This window comes from Sinohyriopsis cumingii, chromosome 12 (genome assembly GCF_028554795.1).
Source record: "Sinohyriopsis cumingii isolate HCF-2022 chromosome 12, ASM2855479v2, whole genome shotgun sequence".
Lineage (NCBI taxonomy): Eukaryota > Metazoa > Mollusca > Bivalvia > Unionida > Unionidae > Sinohyriopsis > Sinohyriopsis cumingii.
The window spans coordinates 92,790,469-92,809,249 of NC_142972.1; the positions used below are offsets into that span (position 1 = coordinate 92,790,469).

General features: G+C 34.1%; 1 protein-coding gene across 2 annotated transcripts in view; it reads right to left on the reverse strand.

Annotated features, from left to right (window-relative positions):
• Positions 1 to 8,875: 8,875 nt before the first annotated feature.
• Positions 8,876 to 18,781, reverse strand: part of LOC149786989 (uncharacterized) — a 57,842-nt gene continuing 47,936 nt past the window's right edge. For both annotated transcript variants that reach the window (XM_089977545.1, XM_089977546.1), the window contains exon 14: positions 8,876 to 16,867. In XM_089977545.1, coding sequence (XP_089833671.1) covers positions 16,289 to 16,867 — 579 coding nt within the window. In that variant the 3' untranslated portion in view covers positions 8,876 to 16,288. The remainder of the gene's footprint in view (positions 16,868 to 18,781) is intronic.

Below are 18,781 nucleotides of genomic sequence, written 5' to 3' on the forward strand. Positions count from 1 at the left end.
GAGCAGGAATTAAAAACTTCCCTTAAAAATTAGAAGGTCTAGAGACTGTGGGTCTATTTCCACTTTTTACCCTGCTATTGCAAAAGCCTTTCGCTAGCCTGCTTATAAAAAGTTGAAGTCTCTGCTTTAGCAGAAGCACTTGCTCTTCTGAAATTAAGGAAAGCTACAGTGAGTGAATTAAAAACTTCTTGCCCGGAACTCCAACTTCGAAGTCGCAGGTGTGATGATATTTCTCATAACTGTTGAACGATTTAATGCCTAATTCGTGTCTAAGATAATGATTTACAGTATTAACGAGACGGTATGGGAGCATGGATTAGGTTCGTGAAATGGACCTTCCCTAATTTCCTAACATAACGAAATATCGAAATAGATTAAGGTTTTCCTGAGCAAGTTGGGAAAATAATTATTGTTTAGATTTTAGGGTGTTTGAGTAAATTATAGATCTACTTACTGAAAAAGCTGATTGATGGGTTACGTAAATGCATGTGTGGCATTAAGGTATTTTGATTTTGTGATGATTGGGTGATTAAAGGAAAGTTTTGTGCAATATGTTTGCGTTTAAGAATGAATATTGTCTTAAGGTTCTTGGAAGTAACGGAAACACAGATCACATCCCGACCCTAAGAGGCGATGCTTTATTCGCTCCGCAATGATACCCCTTTGTCACTAATAATATGATAAGAAAACAAATATGTTTGAATTCAGTTTCAGTGCTATTGACAAAGGAAAGACATATGACTGAAAACCGGATACATAATACCAAGGAAAATATTTGTTTGACCTATATTTCAATATGCCAACAAAATGTTGAAGTATTGCTGCTGAAAGTTGTATTTTGACTCACACACATACGCACACACACACACACACACAAACTATCCTGAAGGAAACGGACATTAATATAATATGTACTATATAATATGATCAACATTTTCCCTGGGTGTGGCTTGAATATGGTGACTGCCACCCGCATTTAGACTTTCCATCGATCTCACACTTTATGAAATAACAAAACTTGAGGAATGCCACACCATTCTTTACCCGAACATGGCTGAGACCAACATAATAGAAACGTTTGACAAGATATTGCAGCTAAAATGTCATTGCACACCTGGTGGGAGCGTAACTTTATCAAAGAAAAGTAAGCATCTATGTCTGATATATTTATGTTGCTGTGGAAGAGTTACGTACCTTAGTTTGTACTGTTGATAAAATTAGAATGATACGATGAGACGGTAATAGAAGCGAGTCATAAATCGACAACGACGTAAATCGCTAACAATGCATGTGACAAAAATATTACTAGGTAATAAGAAAAAGATTTTCAATAATATTGTATGATTCGTTTTTTGTTTGATTACAACAAAATGGTTATTTTTGCCCCGTTTACCGTAATTGTGCATGTTTTTGTGTTAACGTTGTCCAACTTAGCCATTATGGCACCTCATTCCTCTGCGATCAGTGCTGGGACATCAATGGCTTCGGAATAATAGTGTGTGATACAACACAAACTGCTTTCCGCCGCGTTCATTATAGCATAGTTATGCTCATTTTCGTACTGTGTTTTGTTGCCAATATTTTTTCTGCCTGTGGTACCTACTCTAGTAATGTTAGATACAACAAACATAGCCGTTCCTAAATGGGGGTCATCCGATTGTCATCGTGTCACACCCAGAGTGGCAGCATAATCTATGCTACATGCGACGTCGAGTATTCGGCTGGCGGCTTTGTATAGATCAAGTATTTTGTTATCGGCTATCAGTTACCGCCCGCATTTGTGCCAATGTGTCTTCAATTTCATCCTGCTGAGGGTCATATTATAAAAGGAGTAAAATATGAATTCATTACTGTTATTGTAGTTTGCCTGCACAAGACTTATATAAACCAGTGTTAACCTAAAATATTCTGTCTTTGTATAGGCGAGGTTTGTCCTCTAATTACTTTTTTTTGTGTGGGGGGAGGGGAACTCTCCGTTTCATCTTTCTAGACCAGTTAGAGAAACCCTCCTGCCCTAGTGTTATAATTTGTCTGTGCTATAGTTTTGTAGTTTTGTGTATATTTTTTGTATTGAATTGGTAAAGATTTTTTTTGTTTTGAATTTTTTTTTTTTTTTTTTTTTTGTAAAGGAATCAGTTATCTCCCATAGGCATTCGTCATCTTGCATAAAAAAGAAGTCGTCCGCCATTCGGGATACTTCTTCCTCCCTTACTTTCCTTCCTTTTTCCCTTCTTCTATCTATATCTCTATCTTTCTCCTTCATTGGTGATTGTACTGTTGTAGGAGTTTCCAATTTTGTTGTTGTTGCCTCCTCTTGTTCTTGTTCTTGCTTTTTTGTTCCTTGCTTCTCTTTTTCTTACATTTTTTACTCTTGGTTTTAATTTTGGGCATTGTGCAATGATTTATCTAAAAATCCAAATATAAAAAATGTTCTATTTATGTCCTTCAATTTGTTTTTCTCGATTTCTAGCATTTGCATTCCATTGGAAATTTTTGTTAGGAGGATAGTTGCCAATCTGGATGAAATCACTTGGATGTTGAATTTTTTCAAATTGTGCTACTGCAGCCTCCAGTGGAATTTCTAGAGGAATGTCTGACAGATATAGTTATCCAGTTCGTTTCTTAACTTTCCTTATCATGGGTATTGTTTTTTTTTTCTTACTATAATTATCTATTTCTCTATACTCATCTCCTTCCTATGGTAGAATTGGTTGTTTCCCTCTGGGTCTGATTATATATCTTTTATATCCTTCAGGGTTAACTGAGTACAAGTTTTAATGTAATCTGTGTTCTGTATTTTCAATGCAACCATCACTGCTGCTCTTCCCGGTATTCTGTCTCGCAGTATATGGGACATGTCAAGCTCTTGTGTTCCATCATTGTAAGCACATTCAATAAAACTTCCCTCGCTAGTTTAAATTATCTCGATTTGGAAAAATAATTCCTAGGTTCTTTTAGTTCTCTCCTAGCTGCCGCCATTTTTTCTCATGCTTCAAGTGATAAGTTCACCTTGTAAGATTTACTTGTAGTTTTGTAATTTCAGCGTTCTGTTTTAATGTATTGTTTTCCGTTCTACATACTCCAATGTTGAGTTTTTAGTCTTTTTCATGGCTAAACGTATCCATGTATCTGGTTGATTGTCTGGCGGTTTGCTTTGTACGTGCCACTGCCGACGAAAAAATCAACAGACTACTTCTCAAGATCGGTTTGTAGCTCCTACTACCAATGAGACGTGGTTGTAAGATTCCTTAATTATGCGCGATTGCAGAGAACTCCATGCTGATGATTGTGGTTTTTCATCTTGGAAATATTATTGTTTGCCAGCCCCTCTAAGCTGGATATTTATACCAATCCACCAGCGTAAATAATTGTGATAATGGGAGCCGGATAATCCCATCGTAAATGCATAACACATCATGTGTCATTGCAGAAAGAAAAGCGATACATACCATCTTTAGATAAAAGTTCAATTAAATTTTAATATAATGAAATATCCAAAACACAACTTCCAGACGAAGTTATGCAAGTAAATCGTAGACAAATATGTTTGCAGTTTATTAATTGTCTCAGTGACTGGTACTACAATGCCGTTTTTTTTAATCAGCAATTTTTTTTTTTTTTTGTTTTTTGTTTTGTTTTGTTGCTGAATTAAGAACAAAATGTAGACAGACACGGTGACTGCTGATTGATTTTTCATCCCGAATAAAAGCAAGTTTGTGTTTGAGTGTGTTTATATCCCCATTTGCTCTTCGAAAATCATGTTGTGACACACAGTTTGATTGTACAATGTAGTGGCTTATAATTTCAGCGATTCGGTGCTTTGTTGGTTTAACAGTACTAATCCCAAGTGCGCTTGTCAGTTTATTTTCCCAACTGCCTAGTGAAGTTCAGATCTGAAGTCGTCTGACGTCCCAGCTACGTGCCAACACGGTTAATTTTGTGTTAATATCAAGGCAAAACACAGCAGCTGCTAGTTTTCAAAAAAAAATCATTAATAGTATATTCGAATAAAGTATTAAATATGCGTAGCTCAACAACTTCCGGTTTGTCCACCTGCAAAAGAGGTCCTGCTTGTGAGTGTTTATTATACAATTTTTTCAACGTCTAGTTAAGTTCATGGTTCTAAAGTTTTCAGCAATTAATTTCGTTGTAATATCTGCAATTTTTGTTGTAACAACATTGGGTAGTGAAAACAAAGTATTAGTAGTTTGAGAGTCACATTGCCTGTTTATACATCTTTATTGTAATCACCATCCTTAAATGTTCATTGTAATCACCGCCTTACAATGTAGTAATCGCGTCATCGACGTATTGTTTATGTAGCCACATTAAGATCGCCATCTGGGTTGCGCACATAAACTACCTTATTCTTGTTCATCTTGAGTTCTCCACGCGTTGTGCCGTGTCCTCGTATGTCATCAGTGATAAACTCACGAGGTAACCCAGTGTCTCTAATTTTATCAACCAAGCAGAGCTCTAAAAATTTATCTCCACTTGGCCCGGGCACTATAGTAATAATGTCAGTTACTTCTGGCGTGGTTAGACTTTATCTGGAAAAACTGATTAAGATAACAATGAAATCTATTAACGGGGATAACTGTATTTTATCAACAATTGCGCTGAATCAATAATATATATATATATATATATATATATATATATATATATATATATATATATATATATATATATATATACATACATATATATATATATATATATATATATATATATATATATATATATATATATATATATGCGTGTGTGTCTGTGTCTGTGTCTATGTATGACTGTGAAAGAGAGAGAAAGAGAGAGAGAGATTGCTTAAGAATCAAACAGGAGAATAACACTATACTGCATTGTCCATGTCTTACCTTCTTTATCTCACAAGACAAAACAAATAATACATTTCTTGGTGGTTTTGATTTGGTCTGTTTAGAGGCAGAAGGGGCTCCGTAGACTGGGGTGGCGTATCCATGTTGACCATGGGCATTTGAAGCAGCCAAAACGTTATATGTCTCTCTGCTATCTGTTTGGATGCTACCGAAAGAAAGTGATTCAGTTAGAATAGTATTTACATTTATCTAGGAAATGTATATCGGAATAATTAATGCAGCCTCGGTAGAAGACAACACATGTCGATTTTAACTACACCAATCAAAACTTGCCATACACGTGTGTACGTTAAATTCATGCATGTGCACAAAATGGAAGTCACCATATTGAAAACATAGCAAGACAAGTTTAAATAGGTATTGGATTATTTATTTAATTTGTCTAGATATAGACATTGATGTTTTATTCGCAACGCGACAACTGTTCAAAACAGTTGTGATCATCACGTGGACCAAAAATGGCACGAAAATGATTGATGATTTATAACCTCATCTTGGGGCGAAATGCTTATTTTTGTCTTCGCTTTGAATCAGTAGGTGGGAGTCGGTCTAAGTTTCAGTCCTACTTGATAGTAATTTGAAATGGATCCAATCCATGAATAAAATGAATCTTTCTTCCAACTGTAAGTCTGATATGAATACCACATTTTTATTTTTTAATATGTTTGATTTTATATATATATATATATATATATATATATATATATATATATATATATATATATGTATGTATGTAACCGGGATAGAATCAAAGATATATATATATATATATATATATATATATATATATATATATATATATATATATATATATATATATATATATATATATATTTATTTATGTATGCATGTATGTATGTATGTATGTATGTATGTATGTATGTAACCGGGATAGAATCAAAGAAGAAATTCCGTTTGTGAAAATAGTTCACTGTGAAACTGAGCTGATAAATATGCACGCTCTACGCTTAAGTTTAATATCAATCTGAAATATGTATTATCTTTCTTTAGAAGGAAATTGGGCCTAATATGTACCATTATATTTAAGATTCTTGCCAGGCCTGATGCGGGTGTTTAATCTCTCTCTCTCTCTCTCTCTCTCTCTCTCTCAACTGTATGATCGGGGCTTGACTTTTAAATTGCCATGAATCAAGTTTCTCGATCCTATATTTATTATCCAGACTACACAAATGCTATAAATCGAATCATGAAGAAATCAACTCGGGATGGACGTTGTAAACGCTCTTAAGCAGACCCATAGTCATACATTTGGGATCAAATTTAAAGTCATACTAGAACTGTGAACAAACAATATTCTAATGTGTGTGAACTAAAGTGTTTATTGCCATGTGTTAGGATACCCGGACTCATATATTTAATGGAGGAAGCATGCAGGATGACTCGAGAAAAACCAAACCCCACAGGCAGCTACTCACAAACAACCTAGAATACCCAGCGGATACCCTGAACTCGGCTGGATGGAGGTGTAGAGTACATTTAATTTAATGCATTTGTTTATATTATGTTTGCATACATTGTCGCAAGCTTTTATAGCGCAATGGTGGACATATTTATGTAATATGTATTGTTCACCTGCATCTATCTCCTGTACCAAGTTAAAAGCAGTCTGTTGTCATGCGATGCTGCTGAAACATCCACGAGATACACAGCCATTCTCTCGTTTCGAACACTAAGTAGTTACCTATATAACAGGGGCGGATATAGTTCATTGACTTCTCTAACTGTTTCATATTTGTGGCTTCTTTTCAATAGCTTTAAACCCAGAAACTAAATTTGTTTTGGATTTACGTTGGGATTGTTTTTAAAACAGTTTGGCTTGTGTAGTTAATATCCTTCACAGTAAGAAAAAGCACAGGAAAATTAATGTTTATAGTGGCCTTTCAGTGGTTTACGTCCGATATATATATATATATATATATATATATATATATATATATATATATATATATATATATATATATATATATATAACGCACATCTTTCTTAATTGGCAGATGTGAGGGATAATGTGAAGCATGCCACTTTTCTTGTAATGACAGGGATCATACACATAGCCCGTATTGTTATCTTGAGTCCCCTTGTCACAGCAAGATATTCAAAACAACCATTACATGCATCCCAAGAACATTATAAGAGAGGGTTTGCCTTGGTTTAGTATAAAATGTATCTGTTGTAAAACGCATTAACCTAAATACCTATAATGATATAAGCGTGGTTTCTGCAAAATTAATTTGTTAGTGTTTGTTTGAAAATGTAATGGAGAAAGATTTTAACTTTTTGTAACATGTCATCGTCCAATCAAAAATCATAAACACTGCTAAATGAGACATTAGCTAATTAACTGGCAATAACTTTCATGGCTGGTTACTAGGCCAATATGACACAGTAATGAACATGTGAATCGACATCAATTTAGCTTCTTTTCCTGTGCACATAAAATAACTCAACGAGAGAATGAGAAGGCCCTTCTATATAATAGGATATTGTAGACAACGGTAAGGAACAATCAAGGATAAATTAAGGTAAAGGATTGTGTTCAGCAGTGTAAATAAGCGAGAAACTGACGACGAACATTATATTATTTTTATAATTCTATCACTTATTTTAGTGCATTTAATATTCACTGGTGTAGTGTCTTTTTCACGGACAGTAACTCCGATCCTTGATTGATGGTGTATCTCAATACAAAACATAATTATAAGATTCCATTAGCTTGCCAGGGATATTGTGTGTTTGTTAATAACGACTGTGACGCGTTTTCGTAGTAAGGAGGTAGAATATATCGCGTACCAATTGTTTTTCCATAGACCTTAATGATAATGTTTGTGGAATTAAATATATTTTCTATCCTACTTTAGCGTGCATGTTACACCATTTCTAGAGAGCAGTGTTAGATTGTCAATTTGCTAATGACAGGTCCAGGTATTCCATTGCATTTAAGAGAGATAACTCTCCTGGAACTAGGCATGGGTAAGAGTTATCTAGTCATAACAGGCACATTTTCAGCCATGTGTACCATATTTTAACAAAAATCATAAAAATTCAAAATATTATCTAGATATAAATTAACATAAACTCACATGTTGTCTAACAGAAAGTACAGCTCTTACATAATGCACCAATCACAGCTAGTGATGTTCTTTATTTCTGAATGCAATGTTCTCTACACCTTAGGCTCCACCCGCCTGGACTTGCACAATTGATACAGTTATAACAGAAAGGGAAAGATGTTTATATGAAGTGAACTCTGAATATTCTATTTCAAGGAACATTCACTTAGAAAGAGGTCACTGCTGCATGGCTCTCTTTCTGTTTTTCAAAGACCCATTGCTCAAATGAGCTCCCAGGGCTAATAATACTTAGCTACTGACCTTGTCATAAATCAGCACAGCGGTGAATACCTTCTGTAATCATGCTATAAAAGCGTTCGAGATAAACCTTACGAAATGCGATGCAACACTTCCTTTACCCATACTAATCAAGTGTATTGTTTACTATGTGGTATAGAGTGAGCTTTCATGGACGAGGAACATTATAGTTGAACAGGTACGGCGATTAAGCTGTTTTATTAAAGTGGGTCTGGTTTACCTGTGCCTATCTCAATCTGTATTGACAAAATACGTTTTATTAATTCTTCTAGAAGACCGAAGGTTATCAACAAAGTAATCTATACACGATATATTTATTTGATGTATAATCGGTTCGTAATAATTTTAAGAGCGTACAAGCAAATGTAACAGCAAGTACTTGTCAGTCGGGTAGCACTGAGATATTAACACATATTATTTCTTTACAATTATAATCTTAACTTGTGTTTGTCTTTTGATCCGTCCGTCTTACACCAATGGTCCTTTTTCTCCTTAATAATATATGTCTGAGTATCGCAGAAGAACCACGATGAATAATGTAATGATTATTAAAATATCAGTATAGACTGGTGTTATATTTACAATTAAATCTTTGCTAACAATATATTTTTTATTTGATACCGTTAAGACCATGCCAGGGCAAATCATGATTTCATCATGAAACAAAATGGAAATAAAATTGGCAATTACAACATTTGAGTACAATGTTACTGAGTTGAGTACGTAATTGTTATTATCCTTGTTCCAAACGAGATAAATATGCCTAAACACATGCATTATGATACATGGTTTTCCACACAAGATTTATGAATAGCTCGCAAGACACTGGCTATTTCAAATCAATATTCATTTGTTTCAAAAAATTATTCTTACTGAACTGAAGCACATCCCACGGGTAGTATCTTTGGGGAACCAAAACTTCACGATCCTAAGCAACCAGTAGCAGGCTTTGATGAACGTCTACTCATTCAGAGCGCACATTACATCTGCTATAACCAGTCACACACACATAAGCTGACCACACAATCCTGCCATAATTCCAGTTTCAGTGATACCTATGTCGTCGTCATGTTAATGAAATGTGTACGCAGAGTTTCAATACATAATGCATTAAGCGTCCTATTCTTTAATTTCTGTGTAGCAATATACTTTCGATCTACGTACAAGTAGTGAATTATTGTGAGGCATGGTCCTTAACATATCTTTAATATGCATGTTAATAAGCTCTGGTCTCTAATGTTATGCTTGATATGCATGTACGAAGGGGCCTTATGTGAGCTATGATCTGTAAAACATGTTTGATATACAAACAGATAGAAGTCTAAATAATGAAATGTTTGAACCTTGATATATATTTCATATTTATGCAAGTTGAATGTGAATGGTGCTCTGGCCCACAAAGTTAATTTGCAATTAGTAAGAACATAAAATAAATTACAAAATGATTCGCCATTTAATTCAGTTAGCCAAAAGCTAACTGATATACCACTTACATTGCACTAAGTAAGAACAATTGAATTGGTACTACAGCATTAGAATATTGTTGGATTTCTTTCCTTATTAAAGCATGAACTATACATAGCACACAATACGTTGAATGAAACAAAAGCAAATAAAAGTACCAACAACAACACACGACCCTCATACTCCTAAAGTCAACTAGTGGACATCCTTAATTAATACTGGATCTGGATTTACAGACTGTTCTATTTAAAACCTTTTACTGAATGGAATTGGTATAATGCTATAATTATGGTGATTTAAAATCCCCAGTACAGATGAAACAAATAAAAAATATACAATGCCAATAACACAGATACTGTTCATCAAAACACAAATCGATTGTGGTAGGCCCTAAGCGTACTTTGATATCATTGCAGAGATTCCTGACTACATATCTGTGTTTATGTGGTAGTACCAATACATATACATGTTTCAACCAGCAGACGAAATAAAACTAGCAAGACATACATAAAAACATTGAAAATGCAAATTAAGTACACCTTCAAACAGGATGAAACAGACAAAGTACACACATATGGACAAATAACAGGCGTTTCTGAATGAAGCAAAAGAAAGGATTGAGTTGTGTACTGGAATAAATGGATAATATAATCTAACTTATGGAACTGAATCACGTCCTGGTTCATTCAAACATCCGTGCATATTTTACTTAAATACTTTGTATACGTCTGACTTTCGTCTCACTTTTCATTTAAAGTTATTGTGTTACCTCAGTTAAAGTTGTAAACTGCAGGTTGCTTTAATTAAAGCCTCGCGACTGTCAGCGTGTATCACAAGATCAATTGACGACCACATGACTATCTAAGGTTGGTCTTATAATTCTCAGATTAAAATGCATCGCCGTTTGAAATAGTAACAAATATCATATCGAGATAGCATAATGTACACAAAATATATTTCTGTTGTCAATCAGAGTGAGCTTGTCGTCATATTTACCTCCTGTTTCTGCCATGTCGCTGCTGATTACAGCTTATTTTTGTATAATCAAATTACTATATTGATAATAAATGATTATGTTAGAAATTATAATAGAACTTCTTTCTCTATTGAAACATTTATTTTCGTCTTCAAGAGGTCTCGATAAATATAGATTCGTTCCACAAAATTTCCTAATCGAACAATTTTTTATTTATCTTTGTCGCTATTCTGTAGGTTATGATGACACATACCCATATGTTATATTCAATGTTAACGTTTTCTATGACAAAATACATATAAAATCAATTAGACTATCAGTCATAAGTAGGCTGATCCGATGACAGCATTTATTATTGAAGCGGATATGGTAAAACTAGTACGTTTTCTATCTCTTCAGTTCCTTTTGTACGTCTGGTAGTCATAGAGGTGTAAATGAATCGCCAACTTGGCTTCAACAATATAGCCTGCATCATATCCATTACTTATTTTGATCCCACATTACTTCTACCCATTCTTTTAATCAGTGGTTACAAACTTTAACAAAGATATTTACATCATGCAGGTGCATAGCGAAAAATTTTTGCCGATCTCTCATACTGGCAGATATCCAAATGATTAAAGTGTTTATGTTATTTGGAGTGGATGTTACCAGCATGTACTTGCTGTGTTCGACAGAATGTGCAAAATCACTCATGCTAATATATATTTAAAAATCTAAAGGTTATCATATTCCATGACAGTCGTAACGTATTGGCAAGTATAACTGAATATATTGCAATCTGTCAGTGAACCATTAATTACGCAAAAGGTTAATTATAGACAAGATACGAAAGGTAATAGGTCTTTTTTTTACCATTAACACGGATTCAAATCTCCGTATTATAGGAACTATAAATGATTTGATATTCATGATAATAATATTTTTTTCATATTTATAAGCATGCTATAATTAGTGTCAACTATTCTTATAAGAATCCATGGATAACATTTGACATTCTGTGTGGTGTACATTTGACAGCTCAGCTTAAAAACTAGCAGTGGTAAGGAGAGGAAGTGGGCAAAAGTTATTACCGTTGTATATATAATAGAATCGGTAAGGAAACGTTTAGTTGTGCTGTATTCGTGACATAGGTGGGTTGTATACCTATGTTTAAAGTAATTCGGAAAGGTATTCAAAGGAATTAGAGTTAATTCTTCAAGTTTCTTTGTCTATTGACCGAAAAGGAATCTTAGTTTCAAAAGCTAATTTGATTCCTTTGATAAACCAAATTTAGATCCTTTGAGAAAAGATCTCAGTATTTACCAACAATAAACAGTTTAATGCTAGTTACATATACTGATATACATTTTTATATAATTTCTTTGGTAATTTGTCTGATGTAACTTGTTGTAACCAGTTATTGAGTATTTTGGTCCGTTTCAGTAAGCACTAAAATATTTGGAGAAATAGTAAAGTCGTAAACAAGCATTCTCTCTAACAGCGAATATATTGAAATATGCCCATCCACAATCTCGAGAAATTATGGAACTTGCATGTTAACTTTGTTGCTTTCCTCAAGATCTTTTGAATGCTCAGTGATTGTCTGGGGTTGGTGTCTAGATAATTAGGTTTCTTGTGTGCATCCGACTTGCACAAAAATATGTGAATGGTTTGTAAGCACAAACTGAGAAATTATATAAAAATGATTTGAATCACATACATACAGTCACACCTGTTTTTTGTGTCAAAACACATTCATTAAAGTTATAAACATTTTAGATGACTGATAAAATTCAGATATTACTAGATGCAAGACCACATGAGTAATATTCATACCTTTTGCACATTATCAATCTTCATAAAGATTTTAATGATATAAAGCCATATCTCTAATGTGATATGTATCACCTCAGAAATATGAACACCAAAATCGCAAAATGCAATAATTGACTGATGGATATATGATACATAATGCAGGACAAACATAACAACAGTCATAGCATAAACCAACATGGTCTTGTGGTCAGGTAAACTATTCAAACAATCAAAATAAGTTTACTCACTAAACCGATCCAGTAGGAACAACACTTTATAAAAAAGCATATTATGCACATAAATTCAGAATATCAGCTCAATACTTTCTAGAGTAAAACAACTAGATATATTATGTCTATCATACAAATATACCTAAAGCCCATTTTGCAAATATACATATATTCCAGAGATATTTTTACAGAATATGACCAGTAGAGCTATGAGTTTTCATGGCACATACCATGACTTAATGGACATTGGTAGCCGAACGTGGCCGTTGGTGACGGGTATAGACGAAGAGAGGAACCAATTTACAAATATACTTATTGTCTATTATAGAAGTATACTTATAGTCTAGTATGCAAATCTGATTGCACAGATGTTTTACATGAAGAGCTATTTTGGAGTTGCTAGATTTTAGCAGACATTTATCAAAATTTATTACTTACTTACACTATGAATCAAGCATTCCCTCGAATGAACTGACACTATACTGCCGATAAGCCTCAGAGATGTCCATTTTTAAATTTAAATTTAAATTTTAAATTTGAAAACATCTCTGGGAGTCTCCAGAAAGTCCAATAAACTAAGCTTTAAAAAGAAAATTACGTATGATTGAGTTAGATTTTTTTTAAAAAATACCCACCTGATAGGCACCCTTTTCCACTTAGGACCATCTAAAATGCTGCACATTTAGTGCAGGCGCAAGGGCGAATTTAGATCCAGTATCCCACGATTCTAAACATTTAGAACCATCCTGGCGCATATTTTGTCAGTAATGGAAATACGAAAAATAAACCCGGAATGTTACATCTGTGACCTTCCATCCAGGTCTGTGATTGTGCCGGCAATGGCCAAAGTTGATAATTTGGATAAAAGCTATAAGATGACACTGTACATACAACAACTGAATTTTATAACTCTGACCACCGTTAGTGTAAAGTGAGTTCGATGTTAAGGTGAAACCCATGGCAGGAAAGATTTAATGAAAAGATGGATTAATTATGAACGAGATTCATTTGTGCTAATACACAATATATCTTTCAGTTAGTGATTTATGTTCTTGAAAATAACAGTAATCACAAATCATATGTGTTTGTTACAGTGAATGCTAGCAAATAAGGATCACCTAAAATAAATAAGAGCAAGATTTCAATCGAAACTTATATGACGCAGCCCATTTCAAGGTAACCAGTGAAACATGGACATGGTTTCATTAGTTACAAGATCACATTTTTAATATCATATTGCATTAATATACGTGGCCAAATTAAATATGAGAAAGTTAAGGTGACAAAACTGTCAGAGCAAATAGGACCATATGTATCCCATGCCCATAAAATCTGATGTACAACAATATATAGATGTCATAAAAGTCAGTTTATCTAATACACCATAATACTGTGAATTGATCTAAAAGTGTTCACATTGGACATCATAGAGTTATTTCATACAATCCAGCTACGTTAAGAATTATATGTATGGACGCCATGTTTAGTTCTTCCCATCAATATAGAAAAAAGATGCAATAGCAAGATCGTCTGGTCATGATGTAGGTCAGCTCAACAATATGTTGTAACTAGACCTCGTACAAATTATTTTAATAATACTTCCAAATTAAATAAATACTTATGTAGAGTTGAAATAACAAACTTTTCATGGCAGTCATGTTTTATGTCGAATTGGCATCATATCCAATTACACCCATATGAAAGTTGTAACATTTTTTGTGTTTAAACCAATTGTGAATCTCCACTAAAGAGTAGTAGCCTTGACAAGCTTCTTAGAATGATTGCCATGTGGACCATTTTAGAAATGTGAGGGTCACCATCTTATGTAGGATAAACTGTTTGAATTGCTTAAAGACAATTCATTTTGTAGTTTGACACTTCAACTCATCGAATGTGGTTATTACGGCATGATGATGAGTCCTAATTATGACTACATACAGTAATGTGTCTTGGAATGGGAATATGCAAAATGATGGGTCCTGTCAACGACCACATAAAGCAGTTTCTCTTGGCATATGATTATGGACACTGCAGGGTCCTAATTATAGCCACATACAGTGGTATACCTTTGAATGGTATTATGCATTTCTGCTGGTGCTTCGGATCATGTCAATAATTTTTTTTTTGCAAGGGAAGTAACTGCTGATGGGTTCAACCAGACAAAACATTTAACCAGTTCCTTTTAGAGTCCCACGTTAAAAGCTTCCATAGAAAGCCGAACTTCAGTCAGAAAAACGTGAGACATAATGATGCACGTCATCTAAAGACATGTACATTACTACTGCGCAATTTACGTGAGTTTAATTAAAACAAACTTCATAACTATCCATGGCTGACCCGAGTGGCAGTGTGGTATAAAGCTCTCACAGTTAAGGATCACTACCATCTTACCTCTATCAGCGTGGGTTCGAGTCCCTGGTCCGGCCAATCTGGTTATGTGAGAAATCTTGCCAGTAGCTTCTCGTGGGTCGCTGGTTCTTTCTCGTGTTCTTCCTCCATCATTTATACTGGCCGCCATGTATATCCTATCTTGTGCGGAAATATGGCGCTAAACCCTACAACAACAACAACAATAAATATATGTGGAAAAGATAATATCTTTGTATCGTTTTCTAAGCCAAACATTCAATAACAGAGAGGCTGTCTATAATTTCAGCTATCAAATTTAAAAGCTCTCTGCATATAAAATGTAAATCAAACTGCAGGTTTACTAGTAGGATCTGGTACACTATCTGCTTCGAATGACATCAAAGGTGTTGTTATTGCTGTTGGGCTTAATGCCACTTTCAGTAGAATATAGGCTATATATATCAGCCAGTATAAATGTTGAAGTATGAACCCGGGAAAACCTCGGAAAGAACCACCGACCCACGACATCAAAGTAATATGCATGTCACAGTACCAATGGGCATACCACACTCTTCAGCCGAATTGAAAGTAATGTAGATGATAAAAGAATATACATTTTGGTGGAAAACTTATATAGGCAAGAACATACCTCTGTTTAAGCTCTATATACGTTACAAAATTGAAAATAAAGAACATTACATTAAGTACTGCATGAACAAATGGGGCATACAAATAACATAATTACATTAAAAAAAGTGTTCCCATAAAAATATCAACTGCTTCTTCAAGAACGAATGTTAAGTTTTAATTTTCAAAGTTAAATGTGTAAAGGTATATGAATACCAACACTATAATATTTAACAAATATAGCATAAATGCATGCCATATAAAACAATGTAGTTAGTGTTTACATGACATGGTGGAAGAGTATTGATTTTTCAAAGAAATTTACTATAAATAATGCTTCTAGTTTCACACTAAACATTGTCATCAACTGACCAATTTCCACTGAGTCTCCAACAGTTTTAAAGTGTAAATTGTCTACAAACAAACAGCATGATTATACTCAAATCTACATTTCCAACCCATTTATGATAACAGTTCGTATTCATACGCTGCCATCGTGTCATGCAAATCATATTTTTAAGTTCATATAAATTTTTCTTGCTTCATCATTTTTATATGTAGCTAACAGGCTTCATAGATGGAGATCACCTGTCTCTTCTGCCTCTCTAACTCTGGACTGTATACCTGTCTACCAGTTACAGCTTCAATGTCATGAAATACAGCTTCAAACATGTTCCAGTAATCATCATATTCTTGTCGGCTAAGCCGTCCATCTGGGGAATGACCACTGATATTGTTCCTATAAAAACGAATTCGCTCCACGCTTGCTCCTAATGATCTATCCCTTGGTTGATCTTGTGGATAGAATCCCCATCCTGTTACTGGAGCAGAAACTGAGCTTATGTTTCGGATCAACACATAGAGTAAGGAAAGGTCAAACTGGTCCACCTTTCCTGTTTTTTGCAAACGGGGATCTGGGAAAACCAGCTGTATTTGAGCTGCGTTGAGAAGAGCTTTGCCTTGCCTCCCGATCAAGCTGCCTCGATTGGCCAATATTGCATTGTAGATGTCTTTGTATGACACAGGAACGTTGGTGAGAAGAATGTCCCTCATGGCTTTCCCACAAACAGTTACAAGCGCGACACAGAGGCGAGCATAATTCATGTGCTCAGGTGTTATTGGTGCATCTGGATGATGCGCCTTAAAGGAAGAGGAAGACCAATATTATTGTAACATTAATATCTAAGCATAAAGTTATATGACAATTGAGATAATCATCACAATAAAGGAAACTTACACTTGAGATAATCATCACACAAGTGCAAACAGTGTAAAAACTTTTAGATAGTTTCTATTGAGCACAGAGTTTCCATTTAACGGTTTAAATAGAGTCTAAGCAATGAAACAAATGTCAGACCGAGATTGCAGAATGTTGAACAGTGCAATATAGTTAGCATTGATAATACTTATGGGACTCTGTGCTAGAATTCGATACCACACTGAGAGTCAAGAATCAAGTGTTACATTGCGATGGCAATGGACATTGCCCACCACAAAAGCACAAACTACTCAAGATTTGTATTTCTGCAGATAGATTACAGCCAGTGCTACTGTAATACTGCATAGTACTCGGCAAGAGTTTTTACCTGCTCTCTTGGTCAGATTTACACAAAATTAGATTTAACTGTATTCATCTATTGTTTCTTACCAAGAGAAATTCGGAGAAATGTGAATTGTTTGGGGTGTCCCAATCTAAACAAAGAATTAAAAAAGATACTGGTATTTCGTTATGTAAATAAAGTAAGATCACCTATAGTGAAGGATAAGAAAGACATAATGTCTTTTAATATATATATATATATATATATATATATATATATATATATATATATATATATATATATATATATATATATATATATGCATACAGAACCATATGAATGAACAGTGCTTATCCTTGTAGCTCATTTGATATGCTTAGATACATGATTATATAAAATAAATTTATTTTGAAGTATGCGAATATAATCAAACAAGTGAGAATAATAAATGATTTCAAGCAGGATTCAAACTTTATTATGAATTATGGTGAAAAAGTGTTTAAGTCATGCATTTCTTGAAACTTTCTTGTTGTTCCATTGTATCATTATTACATTTTATATTTATACAATTGCATGATAAGATATTCCAGGAGGAGTTGACTGTCTTAGAAATACTAGATGTAGGCTGAAGTTAAAAATGGTATCACTCTAATGATTGACAGCTCACCTGGGTTCAGTGACTAATTAATGACTGAACATATAATGAAGGGAGGAGGTTGAGGGCTGTGAAATGCTTGAAAAAAATATTTCCAACCATAAGATAGCTTTATTGAATAAATTTCCTCTGCATCGTAGACAAACCAAGTCTATAATATTCAGTGCATTAGTTAAACAAGTTGTCTCGATCTAAAAAGAACATGTTCCTGCATGAAAGAATATTTCAGTCCCCGCCATAAACCCCACATAAATAAATCGTTTGTCCCGTATGCCTTTTTGGTTGAAAAATTACTCAAAACATGTATCTATTATCAAAAGTGCATGATGGTTTCATCCTCAGTTTTGAGGTCTTGGAACATCTGGTATAGGAATCCTTGACACGCTCGAACCGCAGAATATCTTAAGATAAACTAGTCTCTGTAATTTTCGTCCACTATCTATTATGTTTAGAAGAGTAGAGTTGTGATTAAATGCCTAGTTCCAGTTCATCTCAAGTACGGATATATGCTCAATGAACATTATTATTTATGTTGTGTCTGTCTGATCATATTTTCTTCTGACCACAAATGATTTTGTGCATATGGACTTATTCAAGCTTTTACGTGCTAGCATAATTCGTTAGTGGTGTTAATGTTTTACGCAGACTAATTGCAACATACTTATCATTCAGAAATGATCATAGACTGAAAGGTGACTTTTAATGTTTCAGTTTTGTGTTATAAGCAATATAAAGGACGGGCTTATAATCTTGATCCCCAAACTATTATTAATCCGAATTCATGACACAAAGCACTTTAACTATAGTTATAATAATCTCTTCATATAAGAACAATCATCAAGAGCTTGCTATTTGACT